The sequence below is a fragment of the Bos mutus genome, chromosome 25 (assembly GCF_027580195.1).
Source record: "Bos mutus isolate GX-2022 chromosome 25, NWIPB_WYAK_1.1, whole genome shotgun sequence".
NCBI lineage: Eukaryota > Metazoa > Chordata > Mammalia > Artiodactyla > Bovidae > Bos > Bos mutus.
The window spans coordinates 39015378-39041461 of NC_091641.1; the positions used below are offsets into that span (position 1 = coordinate 39015378).

General features: G+C 46.0%; 1 protein-coding gene across 1 annotated transcript in view; it reads left to right on the top strand.

Annotated features, from left to right (window-relative positions):
- The window catches only part of TRAP1 (TNF receptor associated protein 1), a 49059-nt gene that overhangs the window by 8898 nt on the left and 14077 nt on the right, over positions 1–26084 (top strand). The window contains exons 2-4 of the mRNA XM_070362529.1: positions 20844–21011; positions 21771–21853; positions 22969–23109. Coding sequence (XP_070218630.1) covers positions 20844–21011; positions 21771–21853; positions 22969–23109 — 392 coding nt within the window. The remainder of the gene's footprint in view (positions 1–20843; positions 21012–21770; positions 21854–22968; positions 23110–26084) is intronic.

Genomic DNA, 26084 nt, shown 5'->3' on the forward strand with positions numbered 1-26084 from the left:
AAAGTGTTTCGTTTTGGCCGTGCTGCATCTTCATTGCTGTGTTCAGGCTTTTCTTGAGCTGTGGAGCGCGGGTTCCTCTTGAGGTGTGTGCAGGCGTCTCAGTGCGCTGGCTTCTCTTGTGGATTGCGGGCTTCCGGAGTTGCAGCGTGCCACCTTAGTTGCCCCATGGCGTGTCCCTCCCGGGACCACACCCGCGTCCCTTGCATTGGCAGGTGGATTCGTAACCACTGGACCACCAGGGAAGTCTTCTATCTTGTTTGAAGAGGCAGTTTTTTAGTTACGAGTGTGGTAATGCATCCTTCTCTATGATTCAGAGCTGTTGATGTTTCTCTCTTCTGTGAATTGCCATTCTTCTCTTGCACTTGGCCTTCTCCTTGTAGATCTGTCAGTGCTCTTGTTTTATTAAGAAAACTAGCCCTCTGCCATGTGTTTCAGACTTTTTTGTCTCTAGTGTGTTTGCCCACTGACTTAAATTTTTTTAAAGTGTGGTTATTGCTAATTGATTTTGTTTATTCATTAAAATTTTGTATTTTTTTCTGTTGATATGATTGACATATAATCATATAATTGCTATATTAGTTTTAGTTGTACAACATAATGATTTGATATTTGTATGTACAAAATAATTGCCATAATTAGTTAACATCCATCACCTCACACAGTCAAAAATTTTTTTTACCACCTTTTAAGGTCTACTCTGTTGACCTTAATTTTCACGTTGTCCATAAATGTGTGGGCTCTGTGTCTTGTTCTTGGGCTGTGTGTCTTATTTAGACAAATTTCCTTACTCTCAAGTCATTAAGGAACAATCTCAAGTGATCAGCATCATTAGTCGTTCGGTAGGGAAATGCAGGTCCCTGTGCATGAGGTGGCACGTCACACTCACCGTGTGGCTGTGATAAAGGCACGGCAGGAACAAGCGCTGACACCGATGTGCAGGAATGGGAAACTTCACCCACTGCTGGCAGGAGTGTAAAATGGTGCAGCGCTTGGAAAACCAACCATCTTGCCGTCCCTCAAATGATTAAACATAGGATTATCCTTTGACTAGCAATGCCACTTCTGGGTGTACACCCAAGAGAATTTAAAAAGTGAAACTTGTACACCAGCACTTATAGCAACATTGTTTATAATAGCCAAAAAGCAGAAATGGCACAATTGCTCATCAGCTGATGAGGTAAACATCATGTAGCCTATCCATATAATTGATACTATTCAGCCATAAAAATGAGTGATGTGTGCTATGCCCTACGGCGTGGTTGAACCTTGAAGATAATCACATTCAGTGACAGAAGCCACAGACAAAAGACCATGTATGGTATGATTCCATTTATGTGAACTGTCCACAGGAGGCAAATCCACAGAGGTGGAAAGTGGTTGCCAGGAGCTGGGGGCATGGAGGACGGGGAGTGACTGCCGATAGGCTTGGAGTTTCTTTCTGGGGTGATAATTATAGTGATGATGGTTTTTTAAGTATACTAAAAGTCATTGAATTGTGCACTTTAGGTGGGTGAGTAATATCTCAATAAAGTTATTTTGCTTGCATGCATGCTTAGTCGCGTCTGACTCTTTGTGACCATATGGACTATAGCCTGCCAGGCTCCTCTGTCCATGGAAGTTTCCAGGCAAGAATACTGGAGGGGTTGCCATTTCCTTCTCCAGGGGATCTTCCTGACCCAGGGATTGACCCTGGATCTCCTGCATTGCCAGGCAGATTCTTTACCGCTGAGCCTCCCGGGAAGCCCAAAGCTATTTCAAATATTTCTTCTAATTACTTCTAGTACTTTTAGCTTTTATTTTCACTTTTATAGTTCATCTAGAATTTGTTCTGATACAATAAGTGAGGGGAGAAATTAATACTGTAGCTTTAATGTGTTTTAATATTTTATAATATTTCCTCATGTTTTTCAAAAATGTCTTGGCTGTATGAGCACTTTTATTTTTCCATATGAATTTTAGAATTTGCTTAAATAGTGAAAAAAATCCTGTTTGACTTTTCACTGGGATCATGTTTTTAAAAATAGACCAACCTAGATAGCATATTCAGAAGCAGAGACATTACTTGCCAACAAAGGTTCGTCTAGTCAAGGCTATGGTTTTTCCTGTGGTCATGTATGGATGTGAGAGTTGGACTGTGAAGAAGGCTGAGCGCCGAAGAATTGATGCTTTTGAACCGTGGTATTGGAGAAGACTCTTGAGAGTCCCTTGGACTGCAAGGAGATCCAAGCAGTCCAATCTGAATGAGATCAGCCCTGGGATTTCTTTGGAAGGAATGATGCTAAAGCTGAAACTCCAGTACTTTGGCCACCTCATGAGAAGAGTTGACTCATTGGAAAAGACTCTGATGCTGGGAGGGATTGGGGGCAGGAGGAGAAGGGGACGACAGAGAATGAGATGGCTGGATAGCATCACTGACTTGATGGACGTGAGTCTGAGTGAACTCCGGGAGTTGGTGATGGACAGGGAGGCCTGGCGTGCTGCGATTCATGGGGTCGCAAAGAGTCGGACACGACTGAGCGAGTGAGCTGAACTGAACTGAATTTAGAGAATCGGCAAAAAAAGTAAGTATTTAAATAGTTAACTTTTACTATTCAAGGACATTTCCCCAAACTTTTTATATCCCTTTATAAATGTGTTTTATGTCTCTAGTAACTTCTTTTTAATGTTTTTTGTGATTGGGTACTTTTTATAAAGAATGTTGTGAATAGGTTATTTTTGTAAATAGGTTATTGATACACATAGCACAATTCAAAAGATACAGAGGAGTGTGCAGTGAAAAGCATATCTCTTCAGCTTCTACCCTCAGCCACCAGTTCCTCTCCTGAGAGCAGCCCCCTCAGCCCGTTTCTGGGGTGTCCTCACGGAGACACGCTTGGCTTATGAGAAGAAATACACACACATAGTGTGTTTAATCACCATGGTAACAAATGTAGCCCACATTCTGGACCAGGTGTTCTCTTAGTACATCGACCCAGGCTGCCTCACTGTTCTGTGTTTCCGAGTATCCGTTATATGTATATTATAATGTATTTGCTAATCCTTTACTGCTGACACTCTGCCTGGTCATTGGCCCCTGACTCCTGGGGGGACCCCTACCCTGGAGTCTCATCTGGTATGTCTTTTAGGGACCTTCTCATGACCCCGACATTGACACTTGGGAAGGGGCTAGCCCTTTTGTGATAGCCATATTTTTTTAGTTTACTGTTTTGAGTAATTAAATATTTGATTGGAAAAATACTGCTTGAGAAATCTTGCTCTCAGTTTTGTCCCCCTCTCCTTCGTTTCCCTCTTGATAGGTCATCACAATTATTCATTGTTTGTGTATCCTTCGTCTATCCTGCCAGTGTTAGATGCGTAGAGTAGGCTTCCCAGGCAGCACTAGTGGTAAAGGAGCCCCTGCCAGCCAGTTCAGGAGACGTAAGAGATGCAGTTGGATCCCTGGGTCAGGAAGATTGCTTGGAAAGGCGTGGCAACCCACTCCTGTGTTCTTGCCTGGAGAATCCTATGGACAGGGGAGCCTGGTGGGCTACAGTCCATAGGGTTGCAAAGAGTCAGGCACGACTAACGCGGCTTAGCACACACAGCACATGTGCAGGTATACATTTTTCTTCTGCTGGGTTATGCACTTCTCCATGTTCTGCTATCACTTAATAGATGCTGGAGAGCATTCTGTATCAGTACATAGTTTCCTCAGTCTTTTTTTTTTTTTTTAATAGCCACATTATAGTAGTGTGCCCGTGTCAGGAGGCACCATCGTGTATGAGCCCTCCGTTGGTGGACATTTAGGTGGTTCCCAGGAATTTGCTATAGTATATGGCCTTTCATCTCTCTTTATATTCAGGTTTGGCTGTATCCACAGAATAAAGTCCCAAAATGGACTCGCCAGATTAGAAGGTTTGTAATCTTGACCGATGTGGCCAGATCACCTTCCACTGTCCTCAAGCTGCTGAGTACTGTCCCCACAGGGTCACCAGAAGTACAGTCTGAAAAAGTAGTAGCTCTGCGGACTTCCTGTCATCTGAGCTGGTGAAGCTTAACCATGGTTTGAAGTAGAGCAAAATGCCAAAGCGGGGGCCTTCACTCAGGAAGTATTGATTGGGTTGTTCGGGGCCTGCCAGATTCCCTTTCCTGCAGCTCCTCCACTTCCCACCTGCAGGCCGAGCTACACCGAAGGCTTATCCTGCCCTCCCAGGCTTCAGGCAGAGCTGGCCCCTGGCCACGTTACATCCCACAGGCTGAGCCGTGGGGAGCTGCTCTGCTTAGGCTGGTTTCCAGAGGCTCGTGTGCATCTCTGTTTGCAAGTCCAGAGTGACCCAGCAGGGTGGCAGCTGGTGGTTAGCTCCCCACCCCAAAGTCTGTCTGCTTCCCTCCCTCTCCTCTTTCCTCCTTCCCACATCCTTCCCACCTCCCTCCCGTCCTTCCTTCTTTTGGTGAAATGCATGCCATCTAAAAAGGAATGCATGTAATACATCTGTGCCATTTCTAAAAGCGGCATAAAGGAATCCCCATTGCCCACCTCAGGAACAGACGCCACCTTCCCTCAAGGGCACTGTGCGCCCTCCCTGGTATGTCCCCTTCTCTCTCACCCAGAGGTGACCGCTGACTTGAATATTCTGGATCTTATCCCCTTGCTTTTCATTTCTGCATATGTGTGTATATGTAGCTGCACATACATACACACAGTTTGTTGAAATCACACTGGGTGTATTCTGCTGTGACTGTCTTGGGTCCACGTCATTTTCGTAGCTTTATCGGGTAATGTGCGTCGCCTGCTTACTCGGTTGTGTTACTGTGCCTTCATTTCTTTAGGTGTGATTCCTGCCAGAAGCATGTGTACTGTCTGATCGTTTGGTGTGCTCCAGGTGTTGTCTGTAAGATCCGCCCGTGGCACGTTCTAGAAGATTCCCTCACGTGAACGTGCTGCCTCTGGTTCCTCCGTGCTTGGCACAGGCATGGGGCTACTGCTCGTGCAGGGCTTCTGGAGACGTGTCCTTGTGCGTTTCCATAGGGTGCGTGACTCGTTGGAGCTGCTGCATTTAGGGCCTGTGTTTTCACTCCACACTTGACTTCTTCAGAGTGAATCTGGATTTACATTCCATCAGCTGTGCTGTTTCCTCACCAGAGCGTGGCATTTCCAGATGTTTTAAATGTTTGTCAGTTTGATGGTTATGAAATGATATTTCAGTTGCGATTTTAACTGCCTTTTAATGGATTGCTAATAAAGTTTTTTTTTTATGGTTTATTGGCCATATTTCCTTTTCTGTGAAATGCTGTTTATATTTCATGTTTTTTTGCTCCTATCTTTTTCTTCTTGATTGTAAAGAATCTACCTGTAATGTGAAAGACCCAGGTTCAGTCACTGGGTCGGGAAGATTCCCTGGAGAAGGGAAGGGCAACCCACTCCAGTATTCTTGCCTGGAGGATCCCCATGGACAGAGGAGACTGGCAGGCTGTACAATTCACGGGGTCGCAAGGAGTCAGACATGACTAAGCAACTAACACTTTCACATATGTATTATTTATGGGTGCTAATCTTTTATCAATAATACTCTTTGTCAGTTGTTGCAAATGTATTCTCCTAGTTTGTAGCTCACCATTTCACTCTCGGCTGGATGTTTGTTTTTCAGAGGGAGATGGAGTTTTTTGTTTGTTTTGATGAACAGAAGTTCTTAATTTTAACTTTGTTAAATACCAGTCTTTTCCTTTATGAATTATCTCAGTGTTCTGTGAATGAAGGTGCGTGGGTCAAACTAGACGTACTATTTTTGTAAATAAAGTTAGATCAGAGCATGGATATACCCATTCTTTCATGTGTTATCTGTGACCAGTCTCCTGCTGCAGCAGCAGAGTTGAGCAACGGGACTCAAAACTCCTAAAATATTTACTGTCTGGCCCTTTAAAGATATCTGCTTTTTCTATGAGAGTCGTTCCCTAATTTCTACCAAATGGAAATGGATGAGCAAGTCTGTCAGCACCTTTTTCCCATCAGCATCTTCTTTTTTTAGTATTTCTTTTCATTTCTTTTCCTTGGCTCTGCCAGTTCTTAGTTGTAGCACGTGGGACCTTTGCTTTTCCTTGTGGCGTGCGGGGTCTTTAGTTGCAGCATGTGGGATCTAGTTCCCTGACCAGGGATTGAACCCGGGCCCCCTGTGTTGGGAGTGCAGAGTCTTAGCTACTGGACCACAAGGGAAATCCCAGAAGCCTCTTATTTGCAGCTTTTATATTTCTCTCTCTTGGTAAACTTTCTCATGGACTTCATTTTCCAGATTAGCAAAGAGCTGCAAACTAGCCATCACAGGCTAATTCTGGTTATAAAACAGTTTTGTTTGGTTCGAACATTTTAAAAAAGTAAATGCAAGCGTTTAAAGTCAGATTTGACATGGATATTTGAGTTTCTGATTTCTTTTGAAAAATGAAAGGTTCAGAGAGTCTTGGCCTGCGCGCAGTGTGCCCCTTTCTGCGGGCGGAGGTCACTGCCTCTGCAGATGCCGCCCTTACAGCTGTGCTCTCGGTCGCTCCTTTATCCCAAGCCCGTCACTATCATTTCTTTTGCTGCATTATTGTTTTGTGTAGTAGAGTTAATTATATTGATTGACTGTTTACAGGCCTGCTTCACTTTACAGCGCTCTGCTTGGTTGCATTTCACAGATGATTGCGTTTTCTACAGATTGCGGATCTGAGGCAGCCCTGCGCTGAACGAGTCTGTCAGCGCTGCTTTCCGATAGCATTTGCTTGCTTCATGTCTGTGTCTCCCGGTATTTCAGACCTTTTCGTTATTTTTATATTTGTTACAGTGATCTGTGATTTTTGATGTTTTGCTCTTGTAATCGTTTTAGGGTACCACAAACCACAACCTGTATAAAGTGTGGCAAAATGCTATCAATAGCATCACGTACTACAGAGAACCCTTTGTGAAAGGGAGAGGTTGAGAAATCGCCACAGGCACTCCAGCTTTCAGCACCCACCACCCTCATCAGTCAGCACCCACCGACGGCAGAGCAAGACCTCCACCAGCAAAGAGATTGGGACTTGCTGGAGTCTCAGATGATGGTTAGCATTTTTTAGCAATAAAACATTTTTCAATTAAGGCCTGTACCTTGTGTTTTTAGACGTAATGCTGTTGCACACTTAATAGACCACAGTATAGTGTGAACATAGCTTTTATATGCACTAGGAGACCCCCAAATTTGAGTGACTTTATCCCGGTAGTTGCTTTATTGTAGTTGTCTAGAACTGAACCTGCAGTATCAAACCAGCCTTGCATCTTTGAGATAAACCTGCTTGGTCATGATGTATCATTTTTATGTATTAATGGGTTTTCCTTGCTTATATTTTATTAAGGACCTCCATGTCTGTGTCCATGAGGGGTATTGGTGTATTATTATGGTGTGTGTGTCTATGTGATGTCTTTGTCAGATTTTGATATCCTCAAAAATTGAAGAGAAGCAGTTCCTTGTTCTGTTTTCTGAAACTTTGTGTAAGACTGGTGTTATTTCTTCCTTGTAACTGAGATAATTCAGTAGAAATTCAGGGCTTCTGTAGAATTTGTGACAGTACCCTTCACTCCTGTTGTTTATGATTGGTATTCTCTTCTTTCTTCATCAGTCTAGCTAGGAGCTTATCTTCTGTTGATCTTTGTCCAGAATCAACTTTGGCTTTGTTCATTTTCTCTATCACTTGTCTGTTTTCTACTATATTGATTTCTGCTTTTTGTCGTTTGCTCCTTTCTCCTGTGTTTGGGTTTAATTTTGTACTTCTTCTTTGTTGTTGTGCTTTAAGGTAATACCTCAGGCCGTCCGTTTTAAGCCTCTTTTCTAACATAAGCACTTAAAGCTGTAAGTTCCCTGCTACATGCTTCTCTAGGTGTATCCCACAACTTTTAATATATTGTATTTTCATTATCATTAAGTATTAAATTTTACCTAATTTCCCTTGTAATTTCTTCTTTGACCCATGGATCATTTAGAATGTGTTAATTTCCAGATAATTGAGGTTTCCTAGGTATTTTATTTTATACATATATATGCTGCTGCTGCTGCTAAGTCACTTCAGTCATGTCCGACTCTATGCTACCCCATAGACAGCAGCCCACCAGGCTCCCCCGTCCCTGGGATTCTCCAGGCAAGAACACTGGAGTGGGTTGCCATTTCTTTCTCCAATGCGTGAAGGTGAAAAGTGAAAGTGAAGTCGCTCAGTCGTATCTGACTCTTAGCAACCCCATGGACTGCAGCCCACCAGGCTCCTCCGTCCATGGGATTCTCCAGGCAAGAGTGCTGGAGTGGGGTTCCATCGCCTTCTCCGATATACACACACACACAGACTTTTATTTTTGGCCTTGCTGGGTCTGTGTTGCTGCTCAGGCTTTTCTCTGGTTACGGGGAGCAGGGGCTCTTCTAGTTGTGGTGGGTGGGCTTCTCTTGTTTTGGGCTCTCGAGTGCTCAGGCTTCGGTAGCTGCAGCACGTGGGCTCAGGCGTGGCTGTTCTCTGGCTCTGGAGCACGGGCTCAGCAGTTGTGGGGCACAGCCTTAATTGCTCCGTGGCATTGTGGGATCCTCCCAGATCAGGGATTGAACCCATGTCTCCTGCATTGGCAGGTGGATTCTTTACCCCTGAGCCAGCAGGGAAGCACGATATTTTATTATTATTGATTCTAAATTAATTCTGTTGTATTTAGAGAGCTTACTCTGTATGATTTCGTTCCTTCTAAAATTTATTGAGACTCTGGCCCACTTTATGGTCTTTCTCAGTGAATAGACCATGTGTGCAGGAAAAGAATGTTTTCAAGAACTGTATTTTGCACTTGCTACGTATACAGTACTGGATGAATATCCATCAAGCAAAGTGTTTCATGTTGTACCGCGGATGATCTGTGTCTTGATTGGTTTTTTCGCTCTAGTTCTGTCATTTATTGAGCCAGGTGTCAGAATCTCCAGCTATAATTGTGCATTTGTGTTTTTTCTTTTGATTCTTTTAGTTTTGATTTCATTTATTTGAAGGTGTTATTAGGCAAATATGTTCATGTTTAAGTTTTCCTGATGAACTACATCTCTTTAAAATTTATTTAATTGGAAGATAATTACTTTACAATATTGTGATGCTTTTTGCCATATATCAACAGGAATAAGCCACGGGTATACATGTGTCCCCCCTGTACACCCCCCTGAACACCCCTCCCGGCTCCCTCCCCACCCCATCCCGCTGGGTTGTCCCAGAGCACCGGCTTTGGGTGCCCTGCTTCATGCATCGAGCTTGTGCTGGGCATCTATTTTACATGGTAACATACATGTTTCAGTGCTGTTCTTTCAAATCATCCCGTCCTCGCCTTCTCCCAGAGTCCAAAAGCCTGTTTTTTACATCTGTGTCTCTTTTGCTGCACTGCATGTAGGATCATCATTACCATCTTTCTAAATTCCATATATATTTGTTAATATACAATATTTGTGTTTCTCTTTCTGACTTCACTCTGTATAATAGGCTCCAGTTTCATCCACCTCGTTTTTAGAGAAATATCTGTTCTTTTGCCCACTTTTTGATTGGGTTGTTTGTTTTTCTGGTATTGAGCTGCATGTATCAGTATCAGTTCAGTCGCTCAGTCGTGTCCGACTCTCATGCACCCCCCTTTGCAGCATGCCAGACTTCCCTGTCCATCACCAACTCCCAGAGTTTACTCAAACTCATGTCCGTCGAGTCGATGATGCCATCCCACCATCTCATCCTCTGTCGTCCCCTTCTTCTCCTGCCTTCAATCTTTCCCAGCATCAGGGTCTTTTCCAATGAGTCAGGTCTTCGCATCAGGTGGCCAAAGTATTGGAGTTTCAGCTTCAGCATCAGTCCTTCCAATGAATATTCAGGGTTGATTTCCTTTAGCATGGACTGGTTGGATCTCCTTGCAGTCCAGGGACTCTCAAGAGTCTTCTCCAACACCACAGCTCAGCTGCTTGTGTATTTTGAGGATTAATTCTTTGTCAGTTGTTTCGTTTGCTATTGTTTTCTCCCATTCTGAAGGCTGTCTTTTCACCTTGCTTATAGTTTTCTTCGTTGTGCAAAAGCTTGTAAGTTTAATTAGATCCCATTTGTTTATTTTTGTTTTTATTTCCATTACTGGTGGGTGGGTCATAAAGGATCTTGCTGTGAACTGCAGCTTTTATCATTCTGATACAGTCTTTTTTTTCCCCTGGTAATACTTTCTATTTTGCAGTCTACTGTGTCTGATCTAATGTGGCCATGCCCACCTTTTTTATCCATATTTTTACCTAGCATTTCTTTTTTTTTTTTTTTCATTTATTTCCTTTCCAAAAGGAAAACGAATGCATCGTACAGCATGTGGGATCCCACCCAAGGATGACCCCCACACTCTGTGCAATGGAAGCATGTAGTCTTGGACCACCATGGACCACCAGGGGAGTCCCTGTATTTTCTATTTTAAGTGATTGTTTTGTGGTGGTAGTTTAATCACTAAGTCTTACCCACCTCTGTGACCCAGTGGACTGTAGCCCGCCAGGCTTCTCTGTCCATGAGATTTCCCAGGCAAGAATACTGGAGTGGGTTGCCATTTCCTTCTCCAGGGCATCTTCCCAACCCAGGAATCGAACCTGCATCTCCTGCATTGTAGCCAGTTATTTTGTGAACAGTGTATAATTAGGTCTTGCTCTATCAGTTCTGACAATCTTTGCCTTGTAATTGGAGTGTTTAGTCCATTGACTTAAAATGTATTTATTGCTAATAGTCAGGTTTATCTCTGTTGTTGTTATTTGTCCCTTCTCATTTTCCCCTCTCTTCTACCTTTCCTGTAGTCTTTTGGATCAAGTAAATATTTTTTAGGATTCCATCTTGGTTTACTAATGCTTTTTTAGCTATACCTCTTTGTGTCATTTTTTGGGTCACTCTGGACAGTGTAATGTTTATCCATAGCTTCTCATAGTCTGTTTAGAATTAGTATTGTAATGCACCGTATAGACTGTGAAAACCCTGCAACAGTATAGGTGCATTTCTTCCTTCCACCCCATCCTTTATGTTACATTTGTTATCTGCACTGCATGTACTTATGTTATAAACCCCACAAGACCGTGTTTTTAATTTTTGGTTTAAACTTTGGTAAAATAGTGTTTTAATTTTTGTATATATTATATACTTTTAATTTATTTTCATTTTGGCTTTAAACATTGGTAAAACAATGTTTTAATTTTTGTATGTATTTTAAAGAAACTAGAGGAAAATTCTTTAGTGTTTACCTAGGTTACTATTTCTGACGTTCTGCATTCTTGTTTGAGGATCCAGGTTTCCATCTCGTAGCATTTACATCCAGCCTGAAGGACTGTAGCACTGCTTTAGTTCAGGTCTGCTATTTATGACCAGATGCTGTACCATTGGCCTTCAGCCTCCATTATTTCTGTTGAAAAGTTAGCTGTCATTCAAATTATTGTTTCCCCAAATAATGTCTGGGTTTTTTCTAGTTGCTGCCAAGATTTTCTCTATTTATTTTGTTTTCAACAGTCTGATTACAATGTGCCCAGGTGTCTTTCTTTGATATTATCTTGCTAGTGGTTCATTGAATTTTTGATTCTGTAAATTTGTCTTTGACTAAGTTTGGAGAAATTTTCCAGTTATTATTTCATCAGATATTTTTTCCTGCTCTATTCTCTTTCTCCTCTCCTTCTGGGATTCCAAATGTTAAACTCCTTTCTGTTGTCCCACATATGTCTGAGACCCTGTTCATTTATTTGTAATCTATTTCACCTTGAATAATTTCTGTCGATTTATTTTCAAGTTCATAGACTTTCCTCTGTTGTTTCCATTTGGTTGTTAAACCTCCTAGTTAATTTTTAAGTTTCAGATATGATATTTTCTATATGTAGGATTTCTGCTTGGTTTTTCTTTTATAGTTTATGTCTCTGAAATTTCTCATCTTTTATTTTGAGCATAGTTTGCTTTATGACCCATAGTATTATAATGGCTGTTTTTTTTATATATATGAAACTTTTAGTATTTTATTCATTTTCATAGTTTTACAGTATTAGTAAAAATAAAGGCCATTATAAATAAGTATAAAATGGAAGTTGATGAAAAAATAACCCCAAGTCTTCCTTGACTCCCACCCTCCCACCAAAAAACTAGTTAGTATATGGCAAATATCCTTTTCACACATTATCTTTAGGCATATATTCACTTTGTAGTGGTGGATGGTTTAGTCGCTAAATCGTGTCTGACTCTGGTGATCTCATGGACTGTAGCCTGCCAGGCTCCTCTGTCCATGGTGTTTTCCAGGCAAGATTACTGGAGTGGGTTTATTATGGCTGTTTTGAAACCCATGTCCTAAAAAATAAAAATTAAACCTGTGTCCACCAGTCTTCATTGACTGACACTTCTCTTGAACAGGGATTACATTTTTCTGTTTCTGTGTTTGCTGAGTAACTTTTTATTGCATCCTGGACATTGTGGATGTTACCTTGTGGAATTTCTGGATTCTGTTATATTCCTCTGAAGGGTAGTTATTGTTTTAAAGGTGGATATTAACCTGGTTGGCCCCAGCTGCTAACATTTTCTCTTAGGCAGTGTTTGACTCGTTTTTCCTTAACTGGACTGCTTGCGGTTTGGACAGGAGATCAGCCAGAGACTTAGAATTATCATTCCCCATATTGGAGGCTCCCTCTTTCTGGGATTTCCTCCCTTCACTTTCCATATTCTGTGGTTTTCCAAATCTCTCCTCTGGTTCTTTAGGCCAGAAAAGTACACGTCGTGTGTGTTTTCTCTTAGAGTTTTAGCCACCCTTTGTTGAACCTGTGCTTATTCTGTGCTCTTACCTTTGACTGTCCAGAATCCCCCTGCTTTGTTGACTCTCCAGGGCCCTCTGTAGTCTTCTTCTTGTTCCTAAGTTCGTGGTTGTTATCCACCGGTTTGGTTGATAGGATACATGTCAGCCATACAGGAAGTGGCACTCCACGTAGTAAAGACAAAAGTGAAATTGCTCTTATCCACATCACACTTGAGAAAGTGGGAGATTTGGGGAGATGTAATTCCAGAAAAACGATCAGTGCATTCCTCACAGCTTTAAATAGTGTGCGTGTATCTAAAGTATGTAACTTAGATGCCATTATGAAGCAAAACCATAGTGAGAACTATGGCTGACGTATAAGAAAGATGGATTTTTTAAAACAAAGCCAAAGAACATACCTCACGTGCCTTCCTTCGTGAGCCCCTCCTGGCAGGCGCGTTTTCAGTTGCTGCTTACTAGTTGGAATGGCCTTGCAGGATCACTGCCGCCATCTGTTGGCTGATTGAATGTGCTTCTGCTTGACTGTAGTCATGTTTTTGTTGATAAAAAGTTTCAAGACTTAAAAAAAATTCTTCTGCATCTGATGCTTTGGCGTATAGAGGAATATGGATGTTCTTGCCTTCAGAGAGTTTGACACTAAGCAATATAAGCTTGTTCCTGCCCTAATTCGGTGAGATGTTATATATTAAGAAAAAGTTGATAGAAGAAATTACACAAACTGGCTTGTAACAAGTTTTAAATTAGTGGCATGGGAAATAAGTGCTCTGATTTATAGTAGGGAGAGATTATTGTGTACTGGGAGGGAGGCCTGATGAAAGAGAGGGCCTCACACTGGGTCCTGAAGCAGTTCAGGTGGAAAGAAATGGCAGGTAGAGGAAGCAGCGTGAGCACTGGCAGATGTGTGTGTCAGATTCAGACTGTCTGTGCTTCCCATCCCGTGATCCCAAACCACCAAACAGAATATGCTGTAGCCTGACACTGAGGTTTGTGCTTTTTCCCTTAGGGTGTAGGGGGAGCGTGAGGACAGAGAGAGTGTTTGTATCTGGTTTGGGCAGGCTCATTGCGCTGTTGGTTTGTTCTTAAAATCACTGTAGAAAGTTCAGTTCAGTTCAGTCGCTCAGTCATATCTGACTCTTTGTGACCCCATGGACTGCAGCTCCCTGTCCATCTCCAGCTCCCGGAGTTTACTCAAACTAATGCCCATCAAGTCGGTGACGCCATCCAACCATCTCATCCTGTGTCGTCCCCTTCTCCTCCCACCTTCAATCTTTCCCAGCATCAGGGCCTTTTCAAATGAGTCAGCTCTTCGCATCAGCTGGCCAAAGTATTGGAGCTTCAGCATCATTCCTTCCGATGAACACCCAGGACTGATCTCCTTTAAGATGGACTGGTTGGATCTCCTTGCAGTCCAAGGGACTCTCAAGAGTCTTCTCCAACACCACAGTTCAAAAGCATCAATTCTTCAGCACTCAGCTTTCTTTATAGTCCAACTCTCACATCCATACATGACCACTGGAAAAACCTGAAGAAAGTTCAGTTCACCTGAAATCAGATCTGCTCTTGATAGTACTATAATCTTGGAATATAACGGAAAGTCTTAAAATCCTGGTTGAAAATATGGGTTGCTTTTTTTCTTTTTTCCCTTTTCTCAACTCTGAGGATTTATATTATTCCAGTCATAAACAACATATTAAATACTCAAAAATATTCTGAATATTAAGTGGAAAACAAAAGGAATAGGAAAAATAAGACATGGGAAATGTAATCGTGGAACAAGGAAGTCCTTTTCAAACAAAAAGATTAATTCCCTTAATATATAAACAGTTCTTACAAATCAATAAGGAAAAATGTAGAAGAAAATGATCAGAGGGTATCAATAGTCCATTAATGAAAAAGGAAATAGAAAATATTTAAAATATGAATAGATGTTCAGTCTTACTCATAAGAGAAATGTAACAGGAGAGAAATAGAAAAACTACAGTAAAATTTTTACCTGACTAATAAGCAAAGATCCAAAAGTTTCATAACAACGTCATCTTGGCAGTAGCATTTTGAAATATTTTTTATTTTGAAATATTTTGTACTTTACAGAGATGTTATAGAAATAGTACTCAGTCTTCCCCTCGTTTCCCCTAATATTAGTGTCTTTGATGGCCGTGGTGTAAGTATTGGAAACTGAAATAACATGGACACGGAGCTACTCAGCCATGTGCCCGTCTCACTGGGCTTTTGCTGGTTTCCCATCCATGTCCTTTGCTGGCCCAGGACCCTCCATACTGTGTACTTGTGTCTCTTCAGCCTGTGTTGTTCCTTCAGGATCGTGGCACTTTTGAAGAGTACTGGCCCATTACTTTAGAGGGTTTCCTTCTATCGGGGTTTGGTGTTTTCTTGATTAGCCTGAGGTGGGTTTTGGTGAGAACATGACAGAAGTCAGGCTGTACCCTCTCGCGCCACCAGGAGTTGCCGTGTGTGGACACATCTCCTTCCTGATGCTGATGACGACTGTGGTCGCTCAGTTAAAGCCGATCTGCCACTTACTGCACCGTAAAGTACCATTTCTGTCTTCGAAGCCGGGGCGGGGCGGGAACTCTGAGATTCTGTAGATGTTCTGTTCGCGGTGACCGCCCCTCAGCCGTCTGCACCTGTCGCTCGCCTGGTGGAAGTTGTCTGCTTCCACGGCCCCTCTTACTGCTGTCAGGAAGAGGGCTTCTCCTCCGCTTACCGGCTGTTCCTGCCGGCGTGGACTTTCGTCTGCTTTGTTCGCCTGCTGACAGTCCACCCCTGTCACTGTTGTCTGCCCAGGTTGTCCTGGGTTTCAGCACCGGGAGCCTGTGCCCTCCTGGCGTGTCCCATCACCACCTCTGGCACCCCAGGCATTCCCGGCTCATCCAGCGTGTTCTCCAGGGGCCTCAGTTCCTTCTGTGGGCGAAAGGCATTTGCACACTAGAGGTCTAGTGCCGGGGAGGGCGGCCGCCCGCCTGTCTGCCCAGGCTGCAGCACCTCCTGGGAGCAGGTCCAGGCCGGCCGCTCCCCTCGGCGCGAGGCGCGCTCACTGCTGCGGGGCGCTGCTGCCTCTGGGCCTGTCCCTGGACAGACTCAGCAGGTGCACGTGTGTGTGTTGTCACACACTTGTATGCACCTTGATGTTTATTGTCTACGCTACACTGGTGCCTCCGCCTGCCGCGTAACAGGTTCAGCCTGGCCTCCCCGCCCTTGACTTGTGCTCACGTGCTTGGTCTGCTGCTGCTGCTGCTGCTGCAGTGATCCACGCTGTCCTTTCTGAGCCCAGCTTTACAGTGTACGCTTAACCCTTGAAGAGCCCAGTTTGAACTGCGAGGTCCCCTTATTTGTGGTTTTTGCCCGCTAAGTAGGTACTGCAGTACTGCACAGTCTGCAGCTGGGTGGAACCCACGAGTGTGGATGTGGTTGTGTTGGAGGGCCAACTGGAGGGCCATACTTGGGTTTTCAGCTTCACGGGGTTGGGGGTTTCTGTGCCCTTAACCCCACCCCCACGTGACTTAGGTGGGTTCTCTCAGGGCAGCTGTGTTACTCATCTTACAGTTGTGCGTGCTTGTTACTGTTTGCATTTCATTTTATGTTCTCCACACACTCTGGCTGCTCTTACTATTTACTCTTTGGGTTTGTGAAACATGACCATGGTTCTGAGTCAGGAGGGAAAAGGATGCTCAGAAATGTCATTTCCCCTCAGCTCTGCTCCCTCATCTCCACCCTTCCTTTCTCCATTCTGTTCCCACCCATCTGTTACGGGTCAAATTGCAATTCCCCCAAAGATGCTGAAATTCTAACCCCAGGACTTGTGAACATGATCCTATTTGAAAATGGGGTCTTTGCAGAAATCAGTTAAATATCATTAGGGTGGGCCCTGATCCAATATGAAGTGTCCTTATAAAAAGGGGAATTCCAACCCAGGGGCAGACACGAACAGAGGAAGACACCGCCGTCTTCAAGCTGAGGTGCCCTGAGGCCCCCGAGGCTGGGGAGGGGGTAGAGCAGGTATCCCCCTGCAGCCCCGCCAGCACTTGGGCTTTATTCCTCCAGCCTTCAGAGCTGGGAGGCGGTAGACTTCTGTTGTTTCCGTGGCCTCGTTGGGGTGCTCTGCCACAACAGCCCCAGGAAGCAAACACCCCGGGTACCCAGTTTCTTGTGGTATAAATCGTGTGCCCCCAGAGACGTGTGCACACCCTCATCTGTGAGTGTGACCTTATTTGGAAAGAGGATCTTTGTCGATTAATAAGATGATGAGGTCATACTGGGTTAGAGTGAGCCCCAAACCCAGTATAACTGGTGACTCAGGAGAGAAATTTGGACACAGAGGAGACCCCCAGGGAAGAGAGGCTGTGTGAGGACAGAGGCAGAGATGGGAGTGAGGCAACGAACCCGGGCGAGGTGTGCACAGACTGTCCCTTGGGGCCCGGAGGACTCAGCCCTGCCGGCACCTTGGTTTTGCACTTCTGGCCTCTGGAACCAGGAGAGATGAAGTTTCTGTGGTTGTAAGCCACCCTGTCCCTTGTTATGACAGCCTTAGGAATTGAATACACAATCTCATTAGTTTCTGGTTTATCCTTCCTGTTGCTTTTGCACAAACGAGTGGGAACATGGATATTTCCCTGTATCTCCTTTCTTCCACGAAGGGTAAATGTGCAATAGATAACTCTTGATCACCTGGAGCATTATTTTCAACAGCACAAGACAGGAAACAGTTTAAACATCCATCAGTTGAACACTAGTTAAATACTTACTCAGTACAGTGGATTATTATTTGTTCATTAAAAGAATAAGCAGCTTTATATGTACTAAAACAGAGCAGTCACTAAGATGTGTTCTTTTTTAAAATGTTATTTATTTTTGGCTGTGCTGGGTCTTTGTTGCTGCAGGGGCTTTTTCTCTAGTTGTGGAGCGCGGAGGCTACTCTAGTTGTGATGTGCGGGCTTCTCATTGCAGTGGCTTCTCATTTCAGAGCACGGGCTCTAGGCTGCGTGGACTTCAGTACTTGCGGCACGTGGCTCAGTAGTTACGACTCCTGGGCTCTGGAGCACAGGCTGAGTAGCTGTACACATGCTTAGTTGCCCCTCGGTATGTGGGATCTTCCTGGACGAGGGATCAAACCCATGTCTCCTGCATTAGCAGGTGGATTCTATACCACTGAGCCACCAGGGAAGCCCTAAGATGTGTTCTTGATAAAAATATTTATGCACAGAAGACTGGAAATAAAATGTGCCAGTCATAATCCAACAGCCCCTTCCCCAGTCTGGGAGCAGGTTTAAAACAGGTAGTTCCTGGGGGTCTGAAAAGGAGAGGCGCCGTTATCCGCTGAATTGTTCAGTTTCGTGTGATTTCTGTTTCTTTGGGGGTAAAGATGGCTTACAACTGGGTGTGAGGGAATGTGACCTGTTCTTTCCTGACAGGACCAAGAGGCAGATGATGAGAAAAGGACCGAGGGTCCTTTGAGCAGGTCCTTTGAGGACAGGAAGCGGGGCAGGGCTGCCGTCAGGGCTCCTTCCCCAAGGTGGGCGGCTGCAGGCCTGCGGGCCGGGAGGAGAGGGTGCGCCCTGGAGGTCTGGGCTGCTGCTTGGTGGAGGGCCTGGAAGGCCAGCCTGAGGCCCATGGAGTTGGTGGGGTTGTGTTCAGGAATGATTCCCCTGAAATTGGAAATATCGAGATGGAGTTGGTATCAGATGAAGGTGTTGAGTTTAAGAGACGGGACGGGTTGCATGGAACAGTGTGCAGGCAGGGGACCACCAGGAAGGCCAAGGGCCCTGGGCGCCGGGGAGGGTGGCGGGGGCTGGGGAGGCCGGGCCAGGGCCAGCGCACCCGCAAGCCCCTGCTGGAAGAGGGTGCCCTGGGGCACGCGCACACACACACACACACACACACACACAGTCATTTACACACACACAAACAGACACACACACACACTGTCCTTTTCACAGACACACACATACAGACACACAGACACACACAGCCGTTTACACACACACACACACACTGTCCTTTACACAGACACACACAGACACACACACACACTGTCCTTTTCACAGACACACACATACAGACACACACACAGCCGTTTACACACACACACACACACACACACACTGTCCTTTACACAGACACACACAGACACAAGACACACACAGACACACACACACACTGTCCTTTTCACACACACACACATACACACAGACACACACACAGCCGTTTACACACACACACACACACTGTCCTTTACACAGATACACACATACACACAGACACACACAAAGACACACTGTCCTTTATACACACACACACACAGACCTTTACACAGACACACACACACACACAGACACACACAGACACACACACACACACACACACACTGTCCTTTACACTGTCTTCTCTCTCTCTCTCTCTCTCCCTCCCCCCTTTCCTGAGGCCCCCGAACAGGGAGCGGTTGTTCGATGTAAGAATCTCTAAAATACTTTCAGTGTCCTCGGACTTACGTGGAAGCGTCAGGAACACAACCAGTCTGTGCTTCCAGGGCTGCCTCCCGTCTTCCTCCGGGGGTCTCCCGTCACTCCCAATTCCAGTGGTCCAAGCGCTTGTATGTGGAGGGCGATGCTCCACGGAGAACTGAGTCCAGACTGCATCCTGAGGCCCAGTCCGGTCTCGCATCCATCACTGATTTCAGCCTGAAGTCCTCTCACTTTAAAGCAGAGGGTCCCCAGCTTTTGTGGGGAGCCAGGAGCGCTATCCCTGGGAGGGGAGGCAGTGTGGGGTCACACAGTCTGCTGGCGTCGTACGTCCTGCGTCAGCACCATCTGGAACCACAGGGACCCCAGCAACCCTGCCTGGGCTGGTGCAGACTTGAATGCTGTAACCAAATGCCACTTAATTCCAGAAGAAATACCCCAGTTTTTTAGGGGGAACAGGTATGGATGATGTGAACAATGCAGCTAGGCCAGAGAATTAAATATTCAGACTATCTGGAAACTATTTTCTTAAGTTAGGGTGGTTTTAAAGATATTCCTCATATAGGTAAAGGCTAAAGTGTGTTATCTGTAAATCCAAAAATAAGCTTAAAGAGAAGGCAGATATTTACACCTTGTAGGAATGTGGAAGCTGATAACGTTGATTTTTGAAAGCCACGAGTTACTTCTAAATCATTCCTTCCTGACTGCCACATGTGCGGAGTGTGTAACAGGCAGCTGCAGCTTGTCGTGGCCTAGACTTGGACACGGAGTGTCCTCTGTTCGGAGCCTTGAGAGTGCCGGGCAGCGAGCCCCTTCCTCACAGCGCCGGCCCCCGGCCAGTGTCTTCAGGGTGCTGGTGAGGACTGGCTGCATCCTGCCCATTGGGTGGAGGGGCTGTGTGTTTCTGTGGTGTCCGGCAGCCACGCCGGGCCGGGGCTGCAGTGTCATGTTGGCGGGTTTTCCTTCTCCCCGCGCAGTGGTTCCTTGGTCCACTGTGCTGAACAGGAAGTTACTGAAAAGTAACTGGAGAGACACTGAATCCCATTCCTAGTTATGAGGCAGAGGAGATCATGCCCTGGTTTGCAGACTGTAAATACACTAATTTAAAAGACTCTGGTGGACAGGAGAGGACTCAATGAAGATTCTTTGGAAGATGACAGGACAGTTTTGGAACATGCACATCTAAAAATCTGACTCCCTCTTAGGGAGTATTTTTTCTCCTTTTTCCATGTTAGTTACACAGTAAGGAAGGCTGGCCTGTCATTATTTCTGGCTCTGGGAGGGGATGTGAGCATGGAGACACGTGAGTTTGGTGGGTTTATGCACCAAATCGGGGGCGCACGTGGGAAGTGGGGTCAGAAGGTACCTCCCCATTCCTGCTGTTCTGCCCCGAGTTTTCTGTGTTCTTGGTATTTGCCACGTGTGGGGCGGTGTTGGCAAAACTACCCACTGACTACCGGCTAGATGCGCAGTGCTTGTCACTTCGGATTTCTCCAGGGTGACACTGGTCTCTGGAGCCTGCTTTGGTGTGAACAAATCAGGGTATTCTGTCCTGATGTCCTGTTAACTCTCATTCTTCCTCATGTTTGTCTTTTCAGGGAAACCAGTTCTGTGTCCCTGGAGGCCCCCAGCTCAGTCCTGGGGTCCCCGGCGAAGCCTGGCCTCGAGCTTCCACGTGGGACGGCCGTTCAGCTCCCAGGCTGCTGAGGACCAGGCGGAGGCGGGGCCCCTGCACTCGGTCATCAGCAGCTCGGAGGCTGTGCAGGGTGAGGCGTGGCGCAGGGTGGGGCGTGCGGCCCGGGGCCCCGGAGTCTGCTGCCTCCCGAGGGGGTACTGAGGCAGAAGCAGTGCTTGAGGGAACCACGCACTCACTTCAGACGAAGGAAGGGCTTGGTTGGAGGGAGGGGTCCCCAAAACAATGCCTCCTGCGTTTCCGGCTTCCCTGGCGCTTCTGACTTCCATCCTGGCGCGTCTGGCGCCCTCTGGTGGTCACCGGGAGTTGGCGTAGGCGCCTGCACATCTGCTAATGATCACCAAGCTGACGGAAGCTCAGCACTCCCGGGACGTGTGGAGGGCAGGCTCCGGAGCCGGTCCTGCCGCGGGTCCGTTTCTGGCTTTCAGATGAGACAGCAACAGAGTACTTAATGCTTGGGTTAAGAGGAGTGAGTTTTTCTCCTTTGCTTTCTAAATGATTAATCTGGAAACCACCGCATTCAAGAATCGAATCCGAGGTCTGGTTGTGGAGGCAGGTCGACAGCTTTTCCAAGCAGTGTGACCTGAGGACTGCAGGCTCCGGGGAGGAGGGTGGGTGTGGGCTTGTCCGCGCTTCTCGGGGAAAGGGAACCCTTGATCTGCTCTTTTGTCTGAGCCCAGATGCTTGGGTTTTTTTTTTTTTTTCTTTTGTTCACTGTTTTGAAAAATGTTTAAAACTCCTTATCTTAAAGATTTTTTTGAATGTCGCAAAGCATGTTCTCCTGTGAAAAAAGACGTTAACTTTCCTGGTTGTGTCTGTGGTTCGTTACTAGGTTCTGCTACCAAACACGAGTTCCAAGCTGAGACGAAGAAGCTCCTAGACATTGTTGCCCGTTCCCTATACTCAGAAAAAGAGGTGCGTGCCTGCTAATCACTCCCAGCGCTGGCTGGTTCTGTTGGCAAGACTGTTTCTGTGCTGTCCTGGGGAAATGCCAGCTAGTGGATTAGCAGTGAGAAGGCATTAAATTTGGACAGGTACTGATCTTGGCTACCAATGAGAGTATTCTTACTAAAATCCATTGGGGTTTATGGACAGATATATCCAGGTAATTCTTTGAGCCACAATGAACCTGGGAAGTAATGCATTTTGCTGTTAATTTAAAAGTCTCAGGTGTTGGTGTGGGGCCCTGCTGAGGTCCATTTCTGGGGTATTGCCCATGGGCTCTGGACCCCGGATTCACCTCCCTCGTCACCTGGCCTCACCAGCCACGGTCTGTGGGGCTGAAGGAAGAAGACCCCCCTGTGTGGAGCAGAGCAGCAAGGAGCGCCCGGGGCCTTTGTGAGGAGACAAAGCTGCTCCAGGCTGACAGGCCGTGGTGAACCATTGTTCCACGCTGGTTGTTGCTAAAATGCAGAGAATTTGAGAGGGGTAAAGCACAGCTTTCCAAAATGAAAGGACCTTCTAGGAAGTATGTCCAGGTCTTGTCCTGCTGAACTCCATCCCCAGGTGGCCCTGTGACACCCCGCTTCTTCTCTCGGGGCCAGGTCAGCCCTCCCATGTGCTGCGTCTGACTGTGAGTGGAGCTTTCTCAGAGGAGAAGAGCTGTGCACACCCGGGTTGGTCGTGGGGCCTCTGGCCCCCTTATCTCCTGAACGTGGGAGGTCTGGTTTGTGGCAACCCACTAGATTAAGTGAAGCTGGTGAGCCCTTCCCGGAGAAGAGAAAATATGTTTTGAGGATATTTTGACATCCCTGGGCAAGAGTTGAGAAAGAAGTCATCTCACGGGCCCTTGAAGTTGGCAGTAACAGACTCCTAGCTCCAGGCTGATGCTGAGGAAGCAACAGTAGAGTCAGAGGTGACAGAAAGCTGGGCCAGGGGAACATGATCCACCTCCAGTCATCCTGCGGGCGGCTCTGGGGAAACTGGCTTTGAGGACGGTGGGAAGTCTTTATCTGGCTAAACGCTTCCCCCCAGCCGGTAACACTGCTGCAGAGGCTGCTAACAGACAGGTCTCATCTCCATTTACATAGGTGTTCATTCGTGAGCTCATCTCCAACGCGAGCGACGCCTTGGAAAAGCTGCGTCATAAGCTGGTGTCTGAAGGCCAAGCGCTGCCAGACATGGAGATTCACCTGCAGACCGACGCCGACAGAGGCACCATCACAATCCAGGTGCCTCCCCTGATGGGCCAGGAGACGGGCTGCCTGTCCGTCACGTCTCTAGGCTCCCAGTGGCCTGCTGACCACCTTGAACTGAATATAGTTCCCTGTGCTGTATACAGTAGGCCCTTGGTGTTTGCTCCTATATATTCCTGTTTGCATCTGCTCACCCCAAACGCCCAGTCCTTCCCTTCTCCACCTGCCCTGTCCTGTGGCAGCTGCAAGTCTGTTCCCTATGTCTGATTCTGTTACTGTTTCATAGATTTGTGTCTTGTCTTAGTCACATCTTGGTGATATTATAAGATAATCGTCCTTCTCTAATCTCTCAGTCCATCCGTGTTGCTACAGATGGCATTGTTTCATTCTTCTTTCTGGCTGAGTCACACTCCATCGTGTGTGTGACACACACGCCACATCTTTTCCATCCATCCATCGATGGACATTTAGCTTATTTCCAGGTCTTGACTATTGTGAACAGTGCTGCTGTGAGCATGGGGTGTGTGTATCTTCGTGAATTGGAGTTGTATCTGGATATATGCCCAGGAGTGGGATTGCTGGATCATGTGGGAACCCTGTTTTTAGTTTTGTGAGGAGCCTTCATACTGTTTTTCATAGTGGCTGCACCAATTTACATTCCCATCAACAGTGTAAGAGGGTTCCCTCTTTGAAGAGGAGCCCCATCATTCAAAGATAAGTACTGTTAACATTTCAGTATATGTCTAATAGGGTTTGTCTATATATCCAAACAGGTTAAAAAAGTTTTTTTGACCACTCTGCGTGGCTTGTGGGATCTTACTTCCCCTGGGATTGAACCCAGGCTCTCAGCATTGAGACCGTGGAGTCCTAACCACTGGACCACCAAGGAATTCCCTTAACAGATTTTTAAACCAAATAGTATTTTTTATGTAAGGTGACCCTTGAACAACACTTGGGTTGAGAGGGGAGGCCCTCCTCACAGTCTAAGATCCACACAGAACGTATAGTCTGTCCTCTGAATACCTGGTTCCTCCACGTTTGTGGGTCTTCCTCTGTGGTTCCTCTGTACCCACAGTTCTGCATCCAGCTGCTGCTGTTCAAGGGTCAGCTGTGCTCTTCACATTTTTGACCGTACTTTTATTGCATGTTCTTGTATGTTCTCTGGTACTGTATTTTAATCACAGCTGTTTGGATTAACAGTCTTACTGTAGACACAGCAATACTTTTGGTGCTATTACAGTTTAAGGTCATAAAGTTAGAAAGGCAGAAGTGGGGTTTATCAGGCGGTGGCCCTGAGGGCCATCACGTTCCCGAGGTAGCTGCTCTAGGCCCTGCTGCCCGCGTCTCTGGGGGGCGTCCACCCCTGTGGGCCCCTTCCCAGCAGGCCTGGCTCCGCTGCTCAGAACAGCCGCTGGTTTGTGATCTTCTGTCTGCTCCTCTCTGCTCTGTGCGTGTGTGCCTTTCTTGCCGGCCGCTGCTGCTGTTTTAAGAAGCTTTATTGAAGTATGTTTATGTACGATCAGGTCCCCCAGGTTCACGTGTTCAGGGAGTTTAGGTTAACACAGTCGTGGGCCCACCATATCACTGGGGTCGTCACCCAGCATTCCCCAGCCTTCCTAGCCCTCATCAGCACTGGCCTGCTTTCTGTGGCTGTGGTTTTCTATTTTCTATGGTCTCACATAAACACAGTTACACAGGAGGTGGTCTCTTGAGTTTGACTTTTCACTTGTCACAGTGGTTTTGAGAGTTCTCCACGCGGTCAGACAGATCAGTAGTTTATTCCTTTCTGTTACTGAGAAGTGTTCTGCTGTATGAAGGCATCACAGCTTCACCAGTCTCTTCACCAGCTTCTCCAGTGAGCACTGGAGATGATAGGGATCGAGCTGCCATGAATATTTCAGTCTTTGTGTGGACACATGTTTTCATTTCTTTTGGGTAAATACCTTGGAATAGGACTGCTGGGTTGTAAGGAAAGTGTCTGTTTAACTTTAGAAGAAACTGCCAAGCGTTGCCAAAAGCAGGTGTCCCATTCTGCGTTCCTCCTGGCAGCACGTCCTTGACATGCTCGTCATTGTTGGTCTTTAATTTCAGCCATTTTAGTGAGCGAGCATTTTAGTGAGCCATTCCCTAATGGTTGGGGACCCTGGTGGCTCAGAGGTTAAAGCGTCTGCCTGCAATGTGGGAGACCCTGATTCGATCCCTGGGTCAGGAAGATCCCCTGGAGAAGGAAATGGCAACCCACTCCAGTGTTCTTGCCTGGAGAATCCCATGGATGAGGAGCCTGGCAGGTATAGTCCATGGAGTTGCACAGAGTCGGACACGACTGAGCTACTTCACTTAACTTCACTTCCCTAATGGTTAAAGGTGCTTGTCATTCACATGAATCTTCTTTGTGAAATGCCTTTCAGATTTTTGCTCATTTTTAATCAGTTTGTTTGTCATTTTATTGCATTGTAAGTTCTTTGTATATTCTAGATTCAAGTCCTATATCAGATACACTTTGCAAATATTTTCCCCTAGTCGGTGACTTGCCTTTTTATTTTCTTAGGTAATGGCTTTTGAAAAGCATAAGTTCTTAGTGAAATGCAGTTTATCACTTTTATGTTTCATGCTTTTGGTGACCTACTGAAGAAGTCTCTACCTGTTTCAGAGAGATAAACGATTTCCTCCTGTCTTTTCTTTTAGAAGTTTTGCAGCCTTGGCTCTTACACTCAGCCCTCTGATCACATGGTGTCTGCGTAAGGGAGATGGGCTGGGCGCTGCTCCGCCTGTGGCTGCTGCTTGTTTCGGCACCGTTTGTTCTTCCTGTCTGCAGTGATTTGTCTTGGAACCTTTGTCACAAATCGTGTGACGCTGTGAAGCTCTTCCTGGACTCGGTTTTGTCCCTGTATCTAAGTTAGTCTGTCCTCTGGTGAGGTTTCCCCAGTAAGGCCTGGCTGGTGTGACTGGAATCCGCCTTTCCTGACAACCCTGTTGTGATGTCACGGGCCATGAGCAGGTCCGTCTTGTGC